The following is a 17,267-nucleotide window of genomic DNA, read 5'->3' as shown; positions in this document are numbered from 1 at the left end:
CCCCCCCCCCCCCCCAACAGAATTAGCTGAAGCAAAGCAAAGCGAAGCGAAGCAGTTAAGCTACTGAAATATCGATTCTGTCTAGTCGTCCTATTGTCCCAGCAGTAGAAATAGAAAAGAAAAGAGACGAACCTTTCCTTCGAAATGGTGCTTGTTCTTAAAAATGGCATTGAAGTAAGCGTCCATGCGAACTCGGTCACAGAGCATCTCCTTCTGGTGATACAGGAAGGCGTAGGTGCAGAAATACTGAGCAAAATCGACGCCCTTATCAACCTGTAGACCGCCATTGCTGCCGGAGCTCCGGTCCCCCATGACGCCGTTTGAGGAGCTTCCCATAGCACCGAGATCCGCTTGCAAGCAGAAACGAGGGAAGAGCGAGGACGAGAAACCAGAACGAGAAGGTTTCGAATTTAGGGCTGCGGACTTCTTGGAGGGGAAAAATAGGTCAATTATTAAGGTCAAAACTACCACATTTTAATTTCTACATTTTTTAAAATATATTTTGGAGATCAAAAGACTTTATTACCCTTGTAAACAAAAAAATCTCCCAATTCTCCCCAACTCTCATATTGCAATATTTCAACCTAAAACCCGACCGTCGTCTCGACATTGAGAAAGGACACGCCAAAGGAACACGACTCACCCTTTTTGGTTCAACTAGACCATCGTCTGATTCAGTTAGACCGACCTCATTCTATTCAGTTGAACTGATTTGGTTTAGCTACTTTCTTAGTTCAGTGTTGATTTGAGATTTTGACTAGGTTGAGTAGGCCAACGAATGTTCGGTAGAAATTTTTCAAGGTAAGGAATCGTTAAGAACTAAATGTTTTGTGCTTTTAAAATGATGTGGTATGCATGCACATGTACGGCTCTAGGGTGTTTGATTATAATGTATCATTAAACGCGTTTTAATTGTGTTGGGACCTATTTTTACGCATGATCTGATTATTATGATAACGACGGTTTTGTGGTAATTACACATTATGTAACTAGCCGCCAAAGTCACTAAAAGTGGCTAATTAAGGTCGTTATACAAGGTGGGCTACAATTTTATGGTTTAATTTTCTATCGAGATTAGAGTTTCATTCTTTCCTAATAAACAAAAGAAAAAATTCAATAAAACGGAATATTTATCGAATAAAGTTCGTGTGTATGAATATAAACTGTGAAGTCTTCTCCCGTCGTTATTATTAATATTTTCTTAATAAGATCCTTCATTTATTTTTCACAATAATTTTTAAAAATAAAATAAAATAAAAGAGTCTCAATATCAACAATAATTTTTAAGCTTAAGTGGTTTAGTTTTGTTAATTGAACAAGTCAGCTTCCAATTTTATTTAAATATTGCGTTTGATCGCAGCATCCAAATAATTTTCTTTTTTTTTCCTCCATATTTATTGTTCAATCTTTAATTTTAAAATAGGAAAAATAAAAAATCTTTGAAAAAAATGTCAAAATATAATTGTTTTTAGGACAATTTTCCATACTTAACCTAAATGAAGTCCATCTAAACCTAACAAGTTATTTGTTTGTATTATACGATACCATATAGCGTATATATACATCAAATCAACATATTATAATATACGTTAATGGTATAAATAAATAACTCATAATCATGTATTATCAATTTGATTATAACTCAACTGATTAAGATATTTTTTTAGGCTAAAATTTTGAATTTCTTTATTTTAATTGTGGCGTTATTGAACTTAAAAATGTTATAATTGATGATTAACACAAATATAATTTAAACGGTCTATCCTAATAGTGTAATAATCAACTGTCATAAAATAAATTTGATTTTATATTTTTAAAAATATGTGGTAAAAAGTGTAAACAATTTTTAATTTATAAATTAATCATCTATTTGTATCTAACAAATTTATTAATTTAAAAGAAAATTCTATTAGACACAAATTTGAAAATTTAGAAATACATTATACACCAAATTAAAATCTTATAATCTTATTTGATAATTAAAATCTTATAATCATGATTCTTCAAAATGGTATGATTTTGTCCACTTTGAGTATAAGCTCTCATGACTTTGCTTTCGGATACTATGAGGCATTTTGGAGAAGCCGAAAGCAAAGTCATGAGAGATTATGCTGAAGTGGACAATATCACATACTGTGGGGAGTCGTGTTCATCTTAAGTTCTTGACTATTTAATTTGTTAATTAACTTCGAAAAAACTGACGTGGACTCTTTATAATCAAATGTAATTGCCGCGTTAATTGCATTAAAAATAAATTTAAAATAATAATAAAATTATTCAGTCAACGAGATGGACTCGGCAAATTTATTAGCAGTGGCCAGTCGGGCAACCAAAAAGAAAAAAGAAAAAGAAAACAAAGACTATTCTTCATAGTTCTCACCAGAAACGGATTCAATTCACAGAGGAAGAGAAATGTGAACCTGTTCCTGCTAACAGAAACCTGAAGGAAGAGATTTCCATGGAGGATAAGAAAGCTCACGTAATTGCTCTTTCGTTCATCGTCTTCCTCATCCTTCTCGTCATTCTGGCTCGAGTCCTCCTGAAATTGTCCAAGCCTTTTTATCTTATTTGCGGGATCGATGTGTCCCTTACCGCCGCTATCCTGATGTATTTGGTGATCAGAAGGCGGTTCAACCGGAGAAGAAAACAGCTCGAGTCGCAGTTAGTAACTGAAGGTCGAGAGCTTCGGATCGAGTACAGTTTCTTGAGGAAGGTCGCCGGAGTTCCGACGAAGTTCAAGTACAAAGAGCTCGAGGAAGCGACGGACTATTTCAGGGCGTTGATAGGGCAAGGATCGTCCGGATCTGTCTTTAAAGGAGTTCTTAAAGACGGTACTGCGGTGGCTGTCAAGCGGATCGAGGGCGAGAATCGAGGAGAGAAAGAGTTCCGTGCGGAGGTATCCGCCATTGCTAGTGCTCAGCATGTAAATCTCGTTCGTCTGATTGGCTACTGTATCAATTCATCTGGACCTCGATTTCTCGTCTACGAATTCGTATCGAACGGATCCTTGGATTGCTGGATTTTCCCCAAAAAACCTAGGCACAAGAATCGTAATCGCCCTGGCGGTTGCTTAGCTTGGGATATGAGATACAGAGTCGCCATCGATGTGGCCAAAGCTCTAGCCTACCTTCACCACGATTGCCGATCGAGAATCTTACACCTCGATGTCAAGCCGGAAAACATCCTCGTAGACGAGAACTACAGAGCAATCGTATCGGATTTCGGACTGTCAAAACTGATGGGGAAAGACGAGAGCCGAATAATGATATCGATGAGAGGGACGAAGGGGTATTTGGCTCCGGAATGGCTATTGGAGAACGGAATCTCAGAGAAATCGGACATATACAGCTACGGAATGGTTCTTCTGGAACTAGTCGGCGGGCAGAGGAACGTGAGCGTAGTTGAGAACGAGGAGGACAGATCTAAGAGGAAATGGCAGTATTTTCCCCGAATCGTGAGTGCAAAATTGAAGGAAGGGAAACTAATGGAAGCTGTGGATAAAAGACTCTTAGAAATGGGAACGATTGACGAGAGAGAGGTACGGAAACTAGTTTGCGTGGGTTTGTGGTGCATTCAAGAGAAGGCTAAGCTTCGGCCGACGATGGCAACGGTGGTGGATATGCTCGAAGGCCGCGTTCCAGTGGAGGAGCCGCCGGATACTCAAATGCTCGTCGTCGATTTATTGTCTGTCGATGAAGAGATGATGAATAGCCATGAGAGGCCGAAGCTTGTTGCATTTGGGGAACGGATGAACGACACAGACCGTCCTTCATCGTCTTCGACGACGAACTCATACGCCTTCTCCGTACTCACCCCCCGGTGAGGTAAGGCCGCCGGCAACGGCCGCATCTGCCGCCGGCCTCCCTTTGACTTCGGCGCCCTAATCACAGCACCGAAGTTGCACACGTATCGTCTTTTTGTTCTCAATTTGTTTTATTTTATTTTGCATTTTTCATAAAAATCGCATAGAACTGACCAATATATTTCGGAAGAAAACATTCTTTCTTATGCAACAGATTTAGTTCTTACTAATTCAAATTAGTTAAAGTTTAAATATTAAAATCGAATTTTGAAATTACTAAAAAGAAAATAGTAAATAAAATAAATAAATGAGAGTGCAGAGGTATTAATAATGGAGGGTGGTGTGGGGTTATGTCAAAATCAGAAGGAGAGGGAAGTAAATTTGGTAATAAAGTTGAGATAAGGCGAAAAGTTCAAATGTGCTCCTCCATTTTGACCCAATTTTTATTTTAATTTTAAATTATGCTAATTATTAAAATTAGTTAAAATGATTTTTATTTGTTTTTTTTTATATCAAATTTAACGTTAAAGTTGATTAAACTTTTCTTTTTCCACTCCCTTTTTAGTATCCTTTTTGAAAAAAAAAAATAATAATGAATAAAAGGTGCCCAGAAAGTGGTCCTTGTTCTTTTCCCTCGCTCATAAATTCACATTTTTATCCTTTTCAAACTCCACAGGGACCAAAGAGAAAGACAAAAAAGTACTCGAATTTGGTTTCCTCGTCCATGAATTCGTCACTACCCCACATTTATTCTGATGCCCCACGTTCGTGGGTTGGGAGGAGAACAAAAGACCCTTTATAAGGGTGTGGAAACCTTCCCCTATGAGACGTGTTTTAAAGTCTTAAGGGGAAGTCCGAAAGGAAAAAATCCAAAGATAACAATATCTGTTAGCGGTGGATCTGGGTCTTTACAAATGGTATCAGAGCTAGACACCGAACGACGTACCAGCCTTCTCGTTGTTCCCCAAAGGCGGGTAGACACGAGGCGGTGTGTTAGTAAGGACGCTGGGCCCAAAGGAGGTGGATTTGGTGGCGGTTCCACATCGATTGGAGAAAGGAACGAGTGCCAGCGAGGACGTTGGGGCCCGAAGGGGGGTGGATTGTGATGTCCCACATTGGCTGAGGAGGAGAACAAAAAAATCTCTTACAGTGTGGAAACCTTTCCCTAGCGGAGGAGTTTTAAAGTTTTGAGGAGAAGTTGGAAAGGGAAAGTCCAAAAATGTTTGAGTGGTTACACTTATTTATTTATGATTATTAAATAACTATACTAATTTTTTAATAAATCAAACTATATTTAAATCATATTATCTGTCAAGATTAAAACATTATTACATTAATATATAATTTAATCATAAATGACATATGTTAATATAATGGAAGGAAATTTGAGTATTTGAAATAAAAAATTAATGTAAGGAAATAAAAAAAAGGGGAAGAAGTAGGGTATAAATGGAAAGTTTCCCACGTGGAAATCGGCCAGGTGGCAAAGAAAGGGGGGGAAAGGTCAACTGGAGGAGGAGGAGGGGCCGAGGGGAGAAAGAGCAAGTTGGGGAGTCCCCAGCGCTACAGCTATGGCATATTAAACACACCAAGCGCGGACCGGGCGGGGCGGGAACACAAACACAGCACAACACACGCCCCTCAAAACAAACACAATACAATCACAGAGAGAGAGAGAGAGAGAGAGCGGGAGCGAGAGAGATCAATCAATACATCGGGAAGAAGAAGATATTATCCATAAACACACCAACTCAGGTTACTCTTTTGATGTTTTTGGCTCCAGATTCATTGTTTCTATGTTTTTTTTTTCTTTTTCTGAATGTTTTTGTTGGGGATAGGATGGTTTGGTGATGGTGAGAAGTCGTTTTTGAATCTTGGTTTGTGTTGTGGTTTGTTTGTGAGATTTGTTTGCTGCACTTGACACTACTCATTCGGATTGTTGTAATCTCTTGGGGGTTGCTTTGAAATGTATGGATTCGTTGGAGGTTGAAATGTATGGATTTCTTCATGGAAAGGGGACTGAATCCTCCTGGAAATTAGTCAAAAGGATTACAATGAATTATAGATCCTTAAATGAAGCCGTCGTCCTTGCATTGTTTTTATCGAGCTTTGTTTGACGAGATTTCGTCCTTGTATGAATTTTTAATTCAGCAAGTTTCTCGAAATAATTTCAACACTGGATGATTCTTTTTTGTTGCCCCCAGCAGGATTTATTCATAGTCAATCTCTTCAGGTGGTGGTTCACGCGAATATGAGTTTAGCTGGCTCTTCCGTTGCTTCTGGTCAGTGGACTGATCCCTCTTCATTCTCCTGTCTGCTGATTAGTTTTTTCTTTGATTTAAGGTGTTTTGTCCTCCCGCATATCTTGTTTTGGATTCATCCTTCTCTATGCATCCTTAAACACTACCGTTTTTATTCAAGAAACTTCCAGTTTGCGATCAACTATTTTTTAATCGTGGGAGTAGCTAGGCTTGTATGTTGGGTTCACTTTAAGATATATTATCCTGTGGAAGCTTGAGCCTTCTTGCTTGAGCCTGTCATGGTCACTTTCAGGTGGTAAAGCTGCCAGAAGGGCAATTGAGTTTGGTAAAACCTACGTAGTGAGGCCCAAGGGAAAACACCAAGCTACCATTGTCTGGCTTCATGGTCTTGGTGATAATGGCTCAAGGTTCTTTTCTTTCTTTCTTTCTGTTCTTTTCCTTTCTTAATTTTTTTTTTCGCATCTTTACATTTTCTAGCATTTTCTGCAAGCCGGTCATTTTGTTAGTCATTTTTCTAGTATTTCAATTGCTTGACTTTCATGTATTCATGTTTCATTACTTCTTGTCATGGTCTCCACTGGCAGTATGTTTTTCAGAGACTATATTGTTGGACCTTTTCTCCCCATTGTTTTTGAAGCAATATTGGATGTTTTAACTTTCCACATTCTGCATTGAGTGTAAAAGAAATAGGAAGACATTGATTATTTATGTGTCCACTGCCCTTCTGCATTTGTTAGCTCCACTTATGTGAGATTGCACATTGGTTAGAGAGGGGAACGAAATGTTTTTTTATAAGGGTGTGGAAACCTCTGCCTACTGGATGCGTTTTAAAACCTTGAAGAGAAGTCCAGAAGGGAAAACCCAAAGAGGACAATATCTGCTAGCGGTGGGCTTGAGCTGTTACAAATGGTATCAGAGCTAGACACACCAAACGGTGTGCCAGCGAGGATGTTGGGCCACCAAGGGGGTGGATTGTGAGATCCCACGTCGGTTGGAGAGGGGAACAAAACATTTCTTATAAGGGTGTGGAAACCTCTCCCTAGTAGACACGTTTTAAAACCTTAAGGGGAAGTTCGGAAAGGAAAGCTCAAACAGGACAATTTCTGCTAGCGTTGGGCGTAGGCTGTTATAATTTCATTTAGACATGCAGGAGGAATGTGGAGAGTTTCTTAGACCTTATTCTTTTTGTTGGGTCTAGTTGGATTTCTTTAGGTAAAATTGTTCTTGTTTCATTAACACTAATTGAAGGCCTTTTTTATAACCTCTTTGGCTGTTGTTTGGATCATGCTGCATCTCCCTCTTCTTCTTCCCTTTTGTAACTTTGTGTTTCTAATACAAAGATTGTTTCCTCCTATACAAAATCTTAGACCTCTTCTAAATAAATTTAATTTCCATTTGACTTTTTTTATTTTGTTAGTGTGATATGACGAATGTACGGTTGTTAAGAGAAGACCCTTTAAAGTTCCATATCCTCCTTTGTTCCCCACTAGTTATGATCAGCAATTATTCATGTACACAGTCCAAGATTTTTTCGTCACTTGTCGAAATTGATGAATGGTGTGATGGAGTTGTTTTCTTTAAGTTGGAAGTATCACTATTGTCGAAGTGACTTCGTAATCTGACCTCGATCCGTATGTCAAAAATTAACCTCATGAAACTTTTAATATAAGGTTGTATTTATTTTATCCCCAACTTCTTTTTGGTATGATTCATGAGAGTGCTAAGGATACTTCTCCTGGTAGATTTCTAATTGAAACTTTTAACTAGCACACTTCAAGATTATTCTTAGCCATTTTGTTCAAATTCAGTAGAATGTCATGTTTGGAAATGTTTTCATTTTGTTTGACAGCTGGTCGCAGCTCTTGGAGATGCTTCCCTTACCAAATGTAAGAATATGAAGCTTTTCAAAGTATTTAGAAGCATTTATATAGCTATTCCAATTTTATTCAACCCAGTCGCCTTCCTTGTACAACTTTTCTTTAATGATCTAAGATGAAATCGTTTCTTTAGTATTGTTGTATAAACTTGACATTACTGATGCAGATTAAATGGATATGTCCAACTGCCCCGACTCGATCGATAGCTTTGTTTGGGGGCTTTCCATCCACTGCATGTAAGCTTACTGGAATTCCTTTTTCTTTAAGGATATAAGATCGCTTAAACCGGGATCTCCGTGCTGGAAAGTCGAGTTTTTATTTATGTATATTACAATAACAAGGGTATCAAGACTAATATCATACATGCTCTTGCATGAAAATAAAAGTTACAGTGAGATGTTCTTCTTAAACCAGGGTTTGATGTGAAAGATCTTTCAGAAGATGGCCCGGATGATTTAGAGGGCTTGGATGCTTCGGCCGCACATGTTGCATATTTGTTATCAACAGAGCCATCTGACAGTATGTTTCTCTGGCAATTTAAATACTATTTCTTTTGCCTTTTCCAGTGGTTGCTGACATAATTCTGCTGTAATCTTTTTGACAGTTAAGCTTGGTGTAGGAGGGTTCAGTATGGGAGCGGCCACTGCGCTTTACTCTGCGACCTGCCATGCAGTGGGAAAATATGGGAATGGAAATCCTTATCCAACCAATTTGAGTGCAGTTGTTGGGCTTAGTGGCTGGCTTCCATGTTCAAAGTTGGCTTCTGAATTTTGTCCTCTGGACATCCTTTGATCCTTTTTCCATCAATCTAATGAGTTATCGTGGTGATTCCAGGACTTTGAAAAGCAAGATGGAAGAGAAGAATGCCAGTAATAGTGGAGCGGGATCGTTGCCTATTTTGCTTTGTCATGGAAAAGGTATTTATAAATTCATAATTGTTCATGTGCTAAGAAAGGATAAAGTTTTCCTTGTTCTATACATCAAAGGATGGAAACTAGGCTTCAAAATGTTGGGTTCTGATAATGGTGATTTGGTGTGAAACTTGTTGCAGTTGATGATGTGGTTCTTTATAAATTTGGAGAGAAATCTTCACAGGCATTACATTCAGTCGGATTCCAAGATGTTATATTCAAATCCTACAACGGGTATGTTTCGTTAGTGTTCGAATATGCTTGCGAAAATTCTCGACTTCATATGATATCAACTCATGTATTGTTTGCAGACTTGGGCACTACACAGTTCCTGAAGAGATGGATGAGGTCTGTGCCTGGTTAACTTCAAAGCTGGGGCTGCTATAGAGGGAGGGAGGCTCTTCAATTTGCTCAATTTGTGATCATTGGGAACAAATTTGGTGTGATATTATTATTCCTTTTGGAGACCTATATTTGATATGGTTTTTACCCCAAGATTTAAAGCCGTTTGGCGAACTGCAGAGATACCCTGGCATGAACTTTGGATAATTTAATCATACACTTTATTGTTACTCTTTACATAATCATTCCCTGTACCTCTTGTTTGATGTCGTTGTTTTGATATAATATCATATGAGGAAAGGATTGTAGAATTGTGTTACAAAATGAGGCAAGATTGTCGTCATTATAAAACGACATTCAAATTGATATCTAATGTTCTTGTGGCTCAATTAAAGGTCTAAAGTAACAATAGCTACTTAACAAAAACAACATTCTATTTCAAAATGTCTAATACAAAGAAGGCTTACAGTTTTTTACTTTTGCAACGGAGACAAGATCATAGTTTGCATGGGATGAGATTTGTTAGCAATAGAAAAGACTGACTGCCTGCTCTCACTTGTGAGATTCTTCGACAAAAGCAACATCGGTAACTCCGGTCGAGGGTGTCAGCAGTCGCTTCTCTTCGTCGTTGTCGATTTCTGCCAGGACTTGCTGAGTGTTGAGTGACAGAGGCTCGGAGGTACATTCTTCCTCTGGAGGAAACAAACCCCAAATGGTAATGCTATTAACCGCATACTTCGTTGGATTCAAGTTTTAACTACATACGTATTTGATCAGATCCCATGTTTGAAATCAATTCAAGAAGGCAACGACATTCGAGTAAAAGACGACAAACCTGAGTATTCGCGGGGCTCGGGCAATTGTTTGACAGTAGTAGATTGAAGGCTTTCAGGTAGTAAACAGCTGCACAAAACACCTGAAGTTTTCACCAGAAAAAGAAGTTAGCAGAATTCACTTTTACGCGTGCAAATGCATGCAGAGACCGAGCTCGACATCAAACTGACAACATCCATGCGCATCAAATGTTCTTGAGTAAATGTTATAACAGTAAACTAACATCATTCATTGTTATATTTTCATCCAGTAAAGACTGATAATGCATCAATGGAGTGTAACAAACCATCATCATTGGAGTTACAGCTTGCAATATAAGGTATTGTCAAAACAAAGCACATAGCATTTCTCCCAACACATATTTTTCGTTTTTAACATTTGTAAGGCAAATCAATTCAACCAAAGTCGTAGACACCTTATGTAACAGCTCAAGCCCACCGCTAGTAGATATTGTCCTCTTTGGACCATTCCTTTCGAGTTTCCCCTCAAGGTTTTTCAAACGTGTCTACTAGGGAGAGATTTTCACACCTTTATAAAGGGTGTTTCATTCTCCTCTCCAACCGATGTGAGATCTCACACCTTCAATAAAGCGGAAACTAGAAGTTTTTATTAAAGATGTCATATTGAAAACTAGAAGTTTTTATTAAAGATGTCATATGAATGTATAAAGAAGTGGCTCTTTTAGCAAAGGAGGTTTTCCTCCACATTCAAATAGCATCAACATAATGGATGGCGATATGTCATACTATAATGACAAAAGGAATTCAATTAAAAGATGAATGCAAAGGAAGTAAACAACGATGAAAGTTCAGTGAATTGAGAAAAGTGTTACCCATCCGAGCAAGGCGATTAACCCAACCAGGTATCCTTTTCCCAGTCAATCTGCACGAGACATCATCCGTAAAATGATTGCAGTTCTTGGAAATAAGATGATATGTATCTCCGTGATAATCAGTAGCAACAGTTTGAAGAAACTTTCTGAATTCAGAGGGAGGCATATCAGCATGTCCCAACGTGACAGAACATCGGTATATAAAGCCTGGACAGCTCCTTGGTTCTACTTCAAAAACTCCACTAGCGGGGAAGTCATGACCTCCAAACCCATACTCTTTGCCATGGACTGTGTGCAACATGAAAGACATTTGAATGAATTCATACGTTGGATTCACAACAGGAAGATAGCATTGAATTGAAAATTCTGAGCTCATAATCTTGAATTTTCTATGTAAAAAGGTGCCAATCCATGCTAAAATTTCATTTTAGTTACATTCAAAACCAAAAACTTAACAAAATTCGAAAAGAACAGGAAGAGTTTCAATAACATTTCTTCAGAGACATTTTAACAAACACAAAGGGTGCATCAAAATCAGGACGATATCAAACAGGGGAAGGGCGGAAGCAGATAAGGAAATCACCTTCAATACCCGAATGGAAAACCCCAAAACCAAACCAATAGGAATAATTGTTGGCAGGGGTGAGATCATAAACGTTCAACACCACCTGGGTCTTCTTCTTGTCGTTCTTATCTCCACTTTCGGGGGTCGTTTTCGAGGTGCTCTCTGCTCCCATCTCCAAAAAATCTTCTAGCTAGAAAATGTATATCCCTGAAGGTTCCCAAAATGAATCAAAATTTGGAAAATCTAGAAAAGAAAGCTATTTACTTTCAGTTTTCCTTTGCCTTATTCTTCTCTGCCCATCGGAGAAAAAACATGCATCAAAGAAAAGAAGTCGATCTCCGGCGAGACGGGAAAAAGAAAAGGCTAACGAATTTCGACGAATTATGAACAGAAAAAATGAATAATATAAATTTGGCATCGAGAAGGAGGATAAACGGAACGTTCGATTTGCTGCCCACCCAAATACCATTTCCATTTTTGGTCTCAAGATGCTGTCTTTTCAACGTGACATCTGATTCTGGTAAAAGAAAATATAGATTTTTTTAGTTATTGTTTGAGAATGCGACCTTTTAGAATAAATAGGTAAAAATGATTTTTTTTTTAAAAAAAAATTATATTTGTTTTCTAATTATAATTTTCATTGAATTTTTAACCCATTTTTTCTTTTTTAGTTTTCATGCAAGTAAATAATAATAATAATAATAAAATCTAAATATTTATTCTAGATTAAAAATTCAAATAAATTCTCATTCTCGAAGCTTTTAAGTTTTAAAATTCTAAATAATTTAGATTTTAAAATAATTATGAAATGGTGGATATTAATGTGATCAGTAGTTGTGGGTATTGATGGACATGAGGTTGAATTTGGTGAAATTTTGTATTGGTAGGACCATGTACCTTAAAATTGAGAGGCTGTTTCCTATTCATAAATAATGGAAAGTGGACAAACCCTAATTGCCAAAATTATTGTTATTTGGATTTAAAGTTTGTAACATGGTGCTACACATGATTTGTTCATCGTGTATAGGCATAGCCATGTGCCGAATACGAATGGCTTATATTTCATATAATTCAAGCTCTGTACTATAATAATTTAGATTTTTGTAAGTTTTTTTTTTTTTTTTTTTGTATAATTTTATGTGAGATCCTACATTGGTTGGAGAGGAGAACGAAACATTCCTTATAAAGGTGTAGAAACCTCTCCCTAACAAACGCAATTTAAAACCGTGAGGCTAAATGCAATACGTAACGAGTCAAAGCAAACAATATCTACTAACAGTGGGATTAGGATGCTACAAATGGTACCAAAGGCAGACATCGAGTGATGTGCCAGCTGGACCTCTTAAGGGGGTGGATTGTGAGATCCCACGTCGAGTGGATTGTGTAACAAGAGCCTCTACCACTAGGTCTAAGATGCATTCAAAAGAAAATCATGGACCAAGAGAAAATCAAGATAAGAGGCACATTTAGCTAATTGATTGCATTCATATAGCTTAGAGTTATAAGATGAACTAATGTTTGATATGCAAGTTCACTCATATTGACCCAGTAGTTAGCAGTAATGATGGAACCTCTTTTCGTGGCTGTTTCTTTGAGGCTGGATATCCATTTAGTTGGCATAGAAGATGGATGGTCCAAGAGCCTTCGATTGAACATACCACTTCCTGAAAATCAAAGTAATTTTATTGAAAGAGAAATATATATATAGAGAGAGAGAGAGATCGAAACTAAGTTGAAAGTGCAGCAACATATGTAGAGAGTACGAGGGCTGCCATAGAAAGACATTTAAAGACTCGAGGTCCAGTAAATTACAAGATTCGAACCAGAATTGATCCAGAATCAATGGAACACATGATAAAGGCAGCAAGGAACAGCCTCCATCTTTCTTTCCGTTTGAAAGAACAAAAGGGCAACAGAAGCAGTAACCAATTACTACCTGCTGCCACACGCAGATTGAGAAAATCTGTTTACTCAACCATCCTCAAAGCATGAGAATCAAAAGAAAACCACATACATCAAGAGTATCAAGGTGCATTATCTGGAGTTGTCTGTCTCTGTACGCGCTCATGGCGCCTCAACGGGCCTGATCCATCATCTGATGTGTCATTATCTTCATCTCTGGAAGATGAGCCTATTTCTCCATCATAACTCTCACCCCATAGTCTGGTTGTTCTCCTCCTAAAACTTGGTTGGCCTCTAGCTCTAGATACATTAGACCAACTGCTGCTTCTTCTACTGGATTCAGGTCTAAAAACTCGGATAAGGAAGAAAACTGTGAGCCAACCACCATCATCAATGGGTAAAATACTATCATCAACCCTATCCTCTCCAAATGATGATTGTAGTGTGCTCAGAAGGTCTCCCAGGTCCCTCTGCCGCTCGAGTCGTCGCCAGTTATGCTGTCGTTCAGGGTCTACTTCTGATGGACGCACAAGAGGATGCTCCTTCCTTGCGTGCTTCCTAAGATCTGTATAGGGTCCACTGAAGTTACATGTCTCACAGGAACAACTTCTTGGTTTTGCATTCATGAACTGACGAGCATGCTCGTCAACAACCCACTTTTTTATCCTCCCTCGGCACAAAGGGCATACCAACTTTGGCTGCATCTGATTTTCACAAGATGAAGGGTGCACAGGAAGCTGAATCCCCTCAGTCTGTTCATCTGGTGTATCATCAACCACGGGCTCAGATTCCAATGTCGGCGAAGAGTTTACTGTTGGGAGTGAAGAGTTTACCGTTGGAAGCTCCACGTCTTCCTGCACTGGCATTATACTTGAAGTTTCTGAAAACAACTTGCAGAATTGATCTAGACAATTTGAGTGGCGTCGACTAGTATCACACATGTAAGGACGGCAACCCTTTTCATGGGATGAACATATGAGTAAAACTGCATTATGAGGATGTTCCATGCACACAGGACATCTGACTTCTTCCCACTCTCTCAAATTATCCTCACTTCCCAAGGGTAGTTTAGGTGAAGATCGTCTAGCATGACTGGAGCTGCAACTGAATGGAGATGCTCTATACCTATCATGAGATGCAGAACGATCTCTTCTCTCCTTCGGCATGATGAATCTTCTAGAACAGAAAAAAGCGCCCTAAAGTGCTGAGCAATCCTAACCAGGCAATTGCAGGAAAAAAAAAAAAACTGTAAGAGATCAATTTTAACATAAGATTTTACACCCTTTTTCACAATACTAAATAAGATGTAGTCTACGTTTGTACCCATGCTCTATGTTGTGTTATCATATGACTAAAAACACAATGCAGAAAATTTGGCCAAGGGCATTAGGAAAAGAAGGAAACTCCTAATTATGCCATTAAATGACTAGCTCATTGCTTCTTAAAGTATAACAAGGAGATTAGAGTGGCAATAAGACAATGAAAAAGCAGATTCCACAAGAACATGTCTCATGGGAGCAGCAGCTATGCTGTTTATCAACTCAAGAAATCATTCTCTTCAAAACAAGGGGAAAACATGGAACAACAATTATAGAATTGGTTGAAAATAACAAAACGGACTCAACAAAATTCCACATAGAAGACTACATCAATAGAAGTCGTTTTCAAGATACAAAATTGGATTTCAAGATATGAATCCATTGTCTTGCTAATTTTCCTGAAGAAATCATGGCTTGAAGCTTCAACATTAGCAGTAGTATGTGAAAATTTGTTGATGAATGTACGGCTTTCTGTATTATTTAGATTTATATGACAGCCACAGTTCAGAAATGGCTGAAACCAAATGCTAAGTAACTGCAGATATAAATGATTTAGTACTCCAATTCCTTCTTCATATGAGATAAAACCTTTTTTCTTAAATAAAGACAGCATGGGACTAGTGCGATTGAAAGCGTGAAATCAATCGTAAAAGCAAACTACATGCTCATATGTTTCAATACAATCACCCATGTTCTCAGTCATTACAACAACAAGAATACACAGTTGCAAGTAATATTTCGAACAGAGTATTTCTCATTTCCAGAAAGAAAAGTCGATATAAACTCAAAACAAAATAAATTTCATAACACCAAACCAACCATCGACACAATCCAATCTCCAGCCCAAGCCAAAACACCAGCTTAAGATATATGCAATTTCACAACCATAAGTCCTAAAGCTTGTCTCAAGTCCACTTAAACCATCAACCCCCCCCAAACCCACAAATTCTAAGGGGGAAAAAGGATGATCGGGGGAAAAATCAAAGGGAAATGAATCGATTATGGAAAGATCCGCTGAGAGCCCCAAGAAACAAGAATCGGGAGAGCAGGGTTTGGAGATGGTAAGAGCAGAGAATTACCAAAGAGAAGGAATTAAAGAAATGGAATCCTCAGAAGTTGTCAGTGAAGAGAGAATAATCTTATCGATTGGGGAACAAGGAAGACGATGAATTGCTCAGACAATCGAAGCTCGATCTAGGGCAGCTTCAGCAACAGCGAGAAAGAAAGGACAAAGAAATTCCCCGGCGCTATATATAAACAATTGCCTGCTTACATGGAACCGACGTGGATCATCCCAGTTCGCTTATGAAGACTTTTACTTTAATTTTTTTTTTAATATTTAATTTCTCTTTTTTTTTTTCTTTTAAATATTAATTTGATATCCTATATTTCTGTTTTGGACCCTCTAATTAATAATATAATATCTATTCTTAAACTTTAATTTCTTTTTTACAAAATTAATATTTTTAAACAAAAATATGAAATAAAAAGAAAAAAATATCCCAGAGGCCCTGAAAGGAATAGGTCATGAATAGTGAGAGCACGGTCGAACCATGTCAATTAATTAATATAGAATAAGATCCAATTACATTGACCAAACGGTTGGTTTAACCCAAAATTAATTAAGAATTTTATGGGTCGTATTATATGGATTGATATATTCTATACGAACGCATTTGTTTAAAGAAATATATGAAATAAAAAAAGATTATGTTTGAATGATTTTGAGAATTAAAAATTTAAAAAGCCAAGCTTGAGTCATGTCTAATCATGGTTTTATATTCTATGAAGTATTACAACTTAAAAATGGCTTTTCGTTCCTTGTAGAATTGAGGTTTTTTAGCCGCCCCTTCACGCACCTAAGGATCTTGTCATGGGCGAGAGCCTAACATTGCTCGTGTAACGACTTGAGTTCGAGACTATCACTAGTAGATATTGTATATTATAGTCCGTTACGAATTTGTGAGATCCCATGTTGGTTGGAAAGAGGAACTTGCAAATAGAGGGTTTGGGTTGTTACAAATGGTATTAGAGTGAGACACCGGGTGATGTGTCAGAAGTGGATTGTGAGATCCAACATCGATTGGAGAGGGGAACGAAACATTCTTTATAAGTGTGTTCAAACTTTTCCTTGTCAGACGCGTTTTAAAACACTTGAGGGGAATCTCGAAAGGAAAACATTCTTTATAAGGGTGTTGAAATCTTTCCTTATCAGATGCGTTTTAAAACCCTCAAGGGGAATCTCGAAAGGAAAACATTCTTTATAAGGGTGTTGAAACCTTTCCTTATCAGACGCGTTTTAAAACCCTCAAGGGGAATCTCGAAAGGAAAACATTCTTTATAAGGGTGTTGAAACCTTTCCTTATCGGACGTGTTTTAAAACCCTTGAGGGGAATCTTGAAAGGAAAAGCCTAAAGAGGACAATATATGCTAGCAGTGGGACTGTTGCAAATGGTATCAGAGCCAGACACCAAGCGGTGTGCCAGCGAAGACGCTTGGCCCTAAAGGGAGGTGGATTGTGAGATCCCACATCGGTTGGAGAGGGGAACGAAGCATTCTTTATAAGAGTGTGGAAACCTCCCCCTAGCAGACTTGATATAAAACTTCGAGGGAAAACCTAAG

General features: G+C 38.0%; 5 protein-coding genes across 7 annotated transcripts in view; 2 read left to right on the top strand and 3 right to left on the bottom strand.

Moving 5' to 3' along the window:
• Window positions 1-441, bottom strand: part of LOC111461802 (protein arginine N-methyltransferase PRMT10) — a 4,491-nt gene extending 4,050 nt beyond the window's left edge. Inside the window, exon 1 of the mRNA XM_023105462.1 lies at window positions 133-441. Within this exon, the coding sequence (XP_022961230.1) occupies window positions 133-336 (204 nt within the window). The 5' untranslated portion in view covers window positions 337-441. The remainder of the gene's footprint in view (window positions 1-132) is intronic.
• Window positions 442-2,287: 1,846 nt separating this feature from the next.
• LOC111461674 (probable receptor-like protein kinase At5g20050) lies at window positions 2,288-4,025 on the top strand. The gene has a single exon (XM_023105283.1). It carries the CDS (start codon window positions 2,459-2,461, stop codon window positions 3,821-3,823), a length of 1,365 nt encoding a protein of 454 aa, XP_022961051.1. The 5' UTR covers window positions 2,288-2,458; the 3' UTR covers window positions 3,824-4,025.
• Window positions 4,026-5,445: 1,420 nt separating this feature from the next.
• Window positions 5,446-9,397, top strand: LOC111461683 (acyl-protein thioesterase 2-like). Its single transcript, XM_023105293.1, has 10 exons — window positions 5,446-5,557; window positions 6,010-6,084; window positions 6,356-6,470; window positions 7,913-7,949; window positions 8,107-8,176; window positions 8,355-8,459; window positions 8,545-8,695; window positions 8,775-8,857; window positions 8,992-9,085; window positions 9,163-9,397. Exons 2-10 carry the CDS (start codon window positions 6,054-6,056, stop codon window positions 9,236-9,238), a joined length of 762 nt encoding a protein of 253 aa, XP_022961061.1. The 5' UTR covers window positions 5,446-5,557; window positions 6,010-6,053; the 3' UTR covers window positions 9,239-9,397.
• A 212-nt stretch (window positions 9,398-9,609) lies between these two features.
• On the bottom strand, window positions 9,610-11,882 carry LOC111461684 (deSI-like protein At4g17486). 2 transcript variants are annotated; one of them, XM_023105295.1, is made up of 4 exons: window positions 11,443-11,823; window positions 10,860-11,147; window positions 10,029-10,109; window positions 9,610-9,885 (listed from the first exon to the last, which is right to left on the bottom strand). In XM_023105295.1, the coding sequence occupies exons 1-4, from the start codon at window positions 11,594-11,596 to the stop codon at window positions 9,746-9,748; spliced, it is 663 nt and encodes a 220-aa protein (XP_022961063.1). In that variant the 5' UTR covers window positions 11,597-11,823; the 3' UTR covers window positions 9,610-9,745. The 2 variants fall into 2 exon arrangements, with proteins under 2 accessions (XP_022961063.1, XP_022961064.1); XM_023105296.1 differs by having other exon boundaries at window positions 9,792-9,950; window positions 11,443-11,882.
• Window positions 11,883-12,872: 990 nt separating this feature from the next.
• On the bottom strand, window positions 12,873-15,888 carry LOC111461679. 2 transcript variants are annotated; one of them, XM_023105288.1, is made up of 3 exons: window positions 15,725-15,888; window positions 13,439-14,540; window positions 12,873-13,088 (listed from the first exon to the last, which is right to left on the bottom strand). In XM_023105288.1, the coding sequence occupies exon 2, from the start codon at window positions 14,490-14,492 to the stop codon at window positions 13,449-13,451; it is 1,044 nt and encodes a 347-aa protein (XP_022961056.1). In that variant the 5' UTR covers window positions 14,493-14,540; window positions 15,725-15,888; the 3' UTR covers window positions 12,873-13,088; window positions 13,439-13,448. The 2 variants fall into 2 exon arrangements, with proteins under 2 accessions (XP_022961056.1, XP_022961057.1); XM_023105289.1 differs by lacking the exon at window positions 12,873-13,088 and having other exon boundaries at window positions 13,105-14,530.
• Between the last annotated feature and the right edge of the window lie 1,379 nt (window positions 15,889-17,267).

Source organism: Cucurbita moschata, unplaced genomic scaffold (assembly GCF_002738365.1).
Source record: "Cucurbita moschata cultivar Rifu unplaced genomic scaffold, Cmos_1.0 Cmo_Scf00025, whole genome shotgun sequence".
NCBI classification, from domain to species: Eukaryota; Viridiplantae; Streptophyta; class Magnoliopsida; order Cucurbitales; family Cucurbitaceae; genus Cucurbita; species Cucurbita moschata.
The sequence above is the reverse complement of the archived record's forward strand: the minus strand, read 5'-3'. Positions and strand labels throughout refer to the sequence as shown.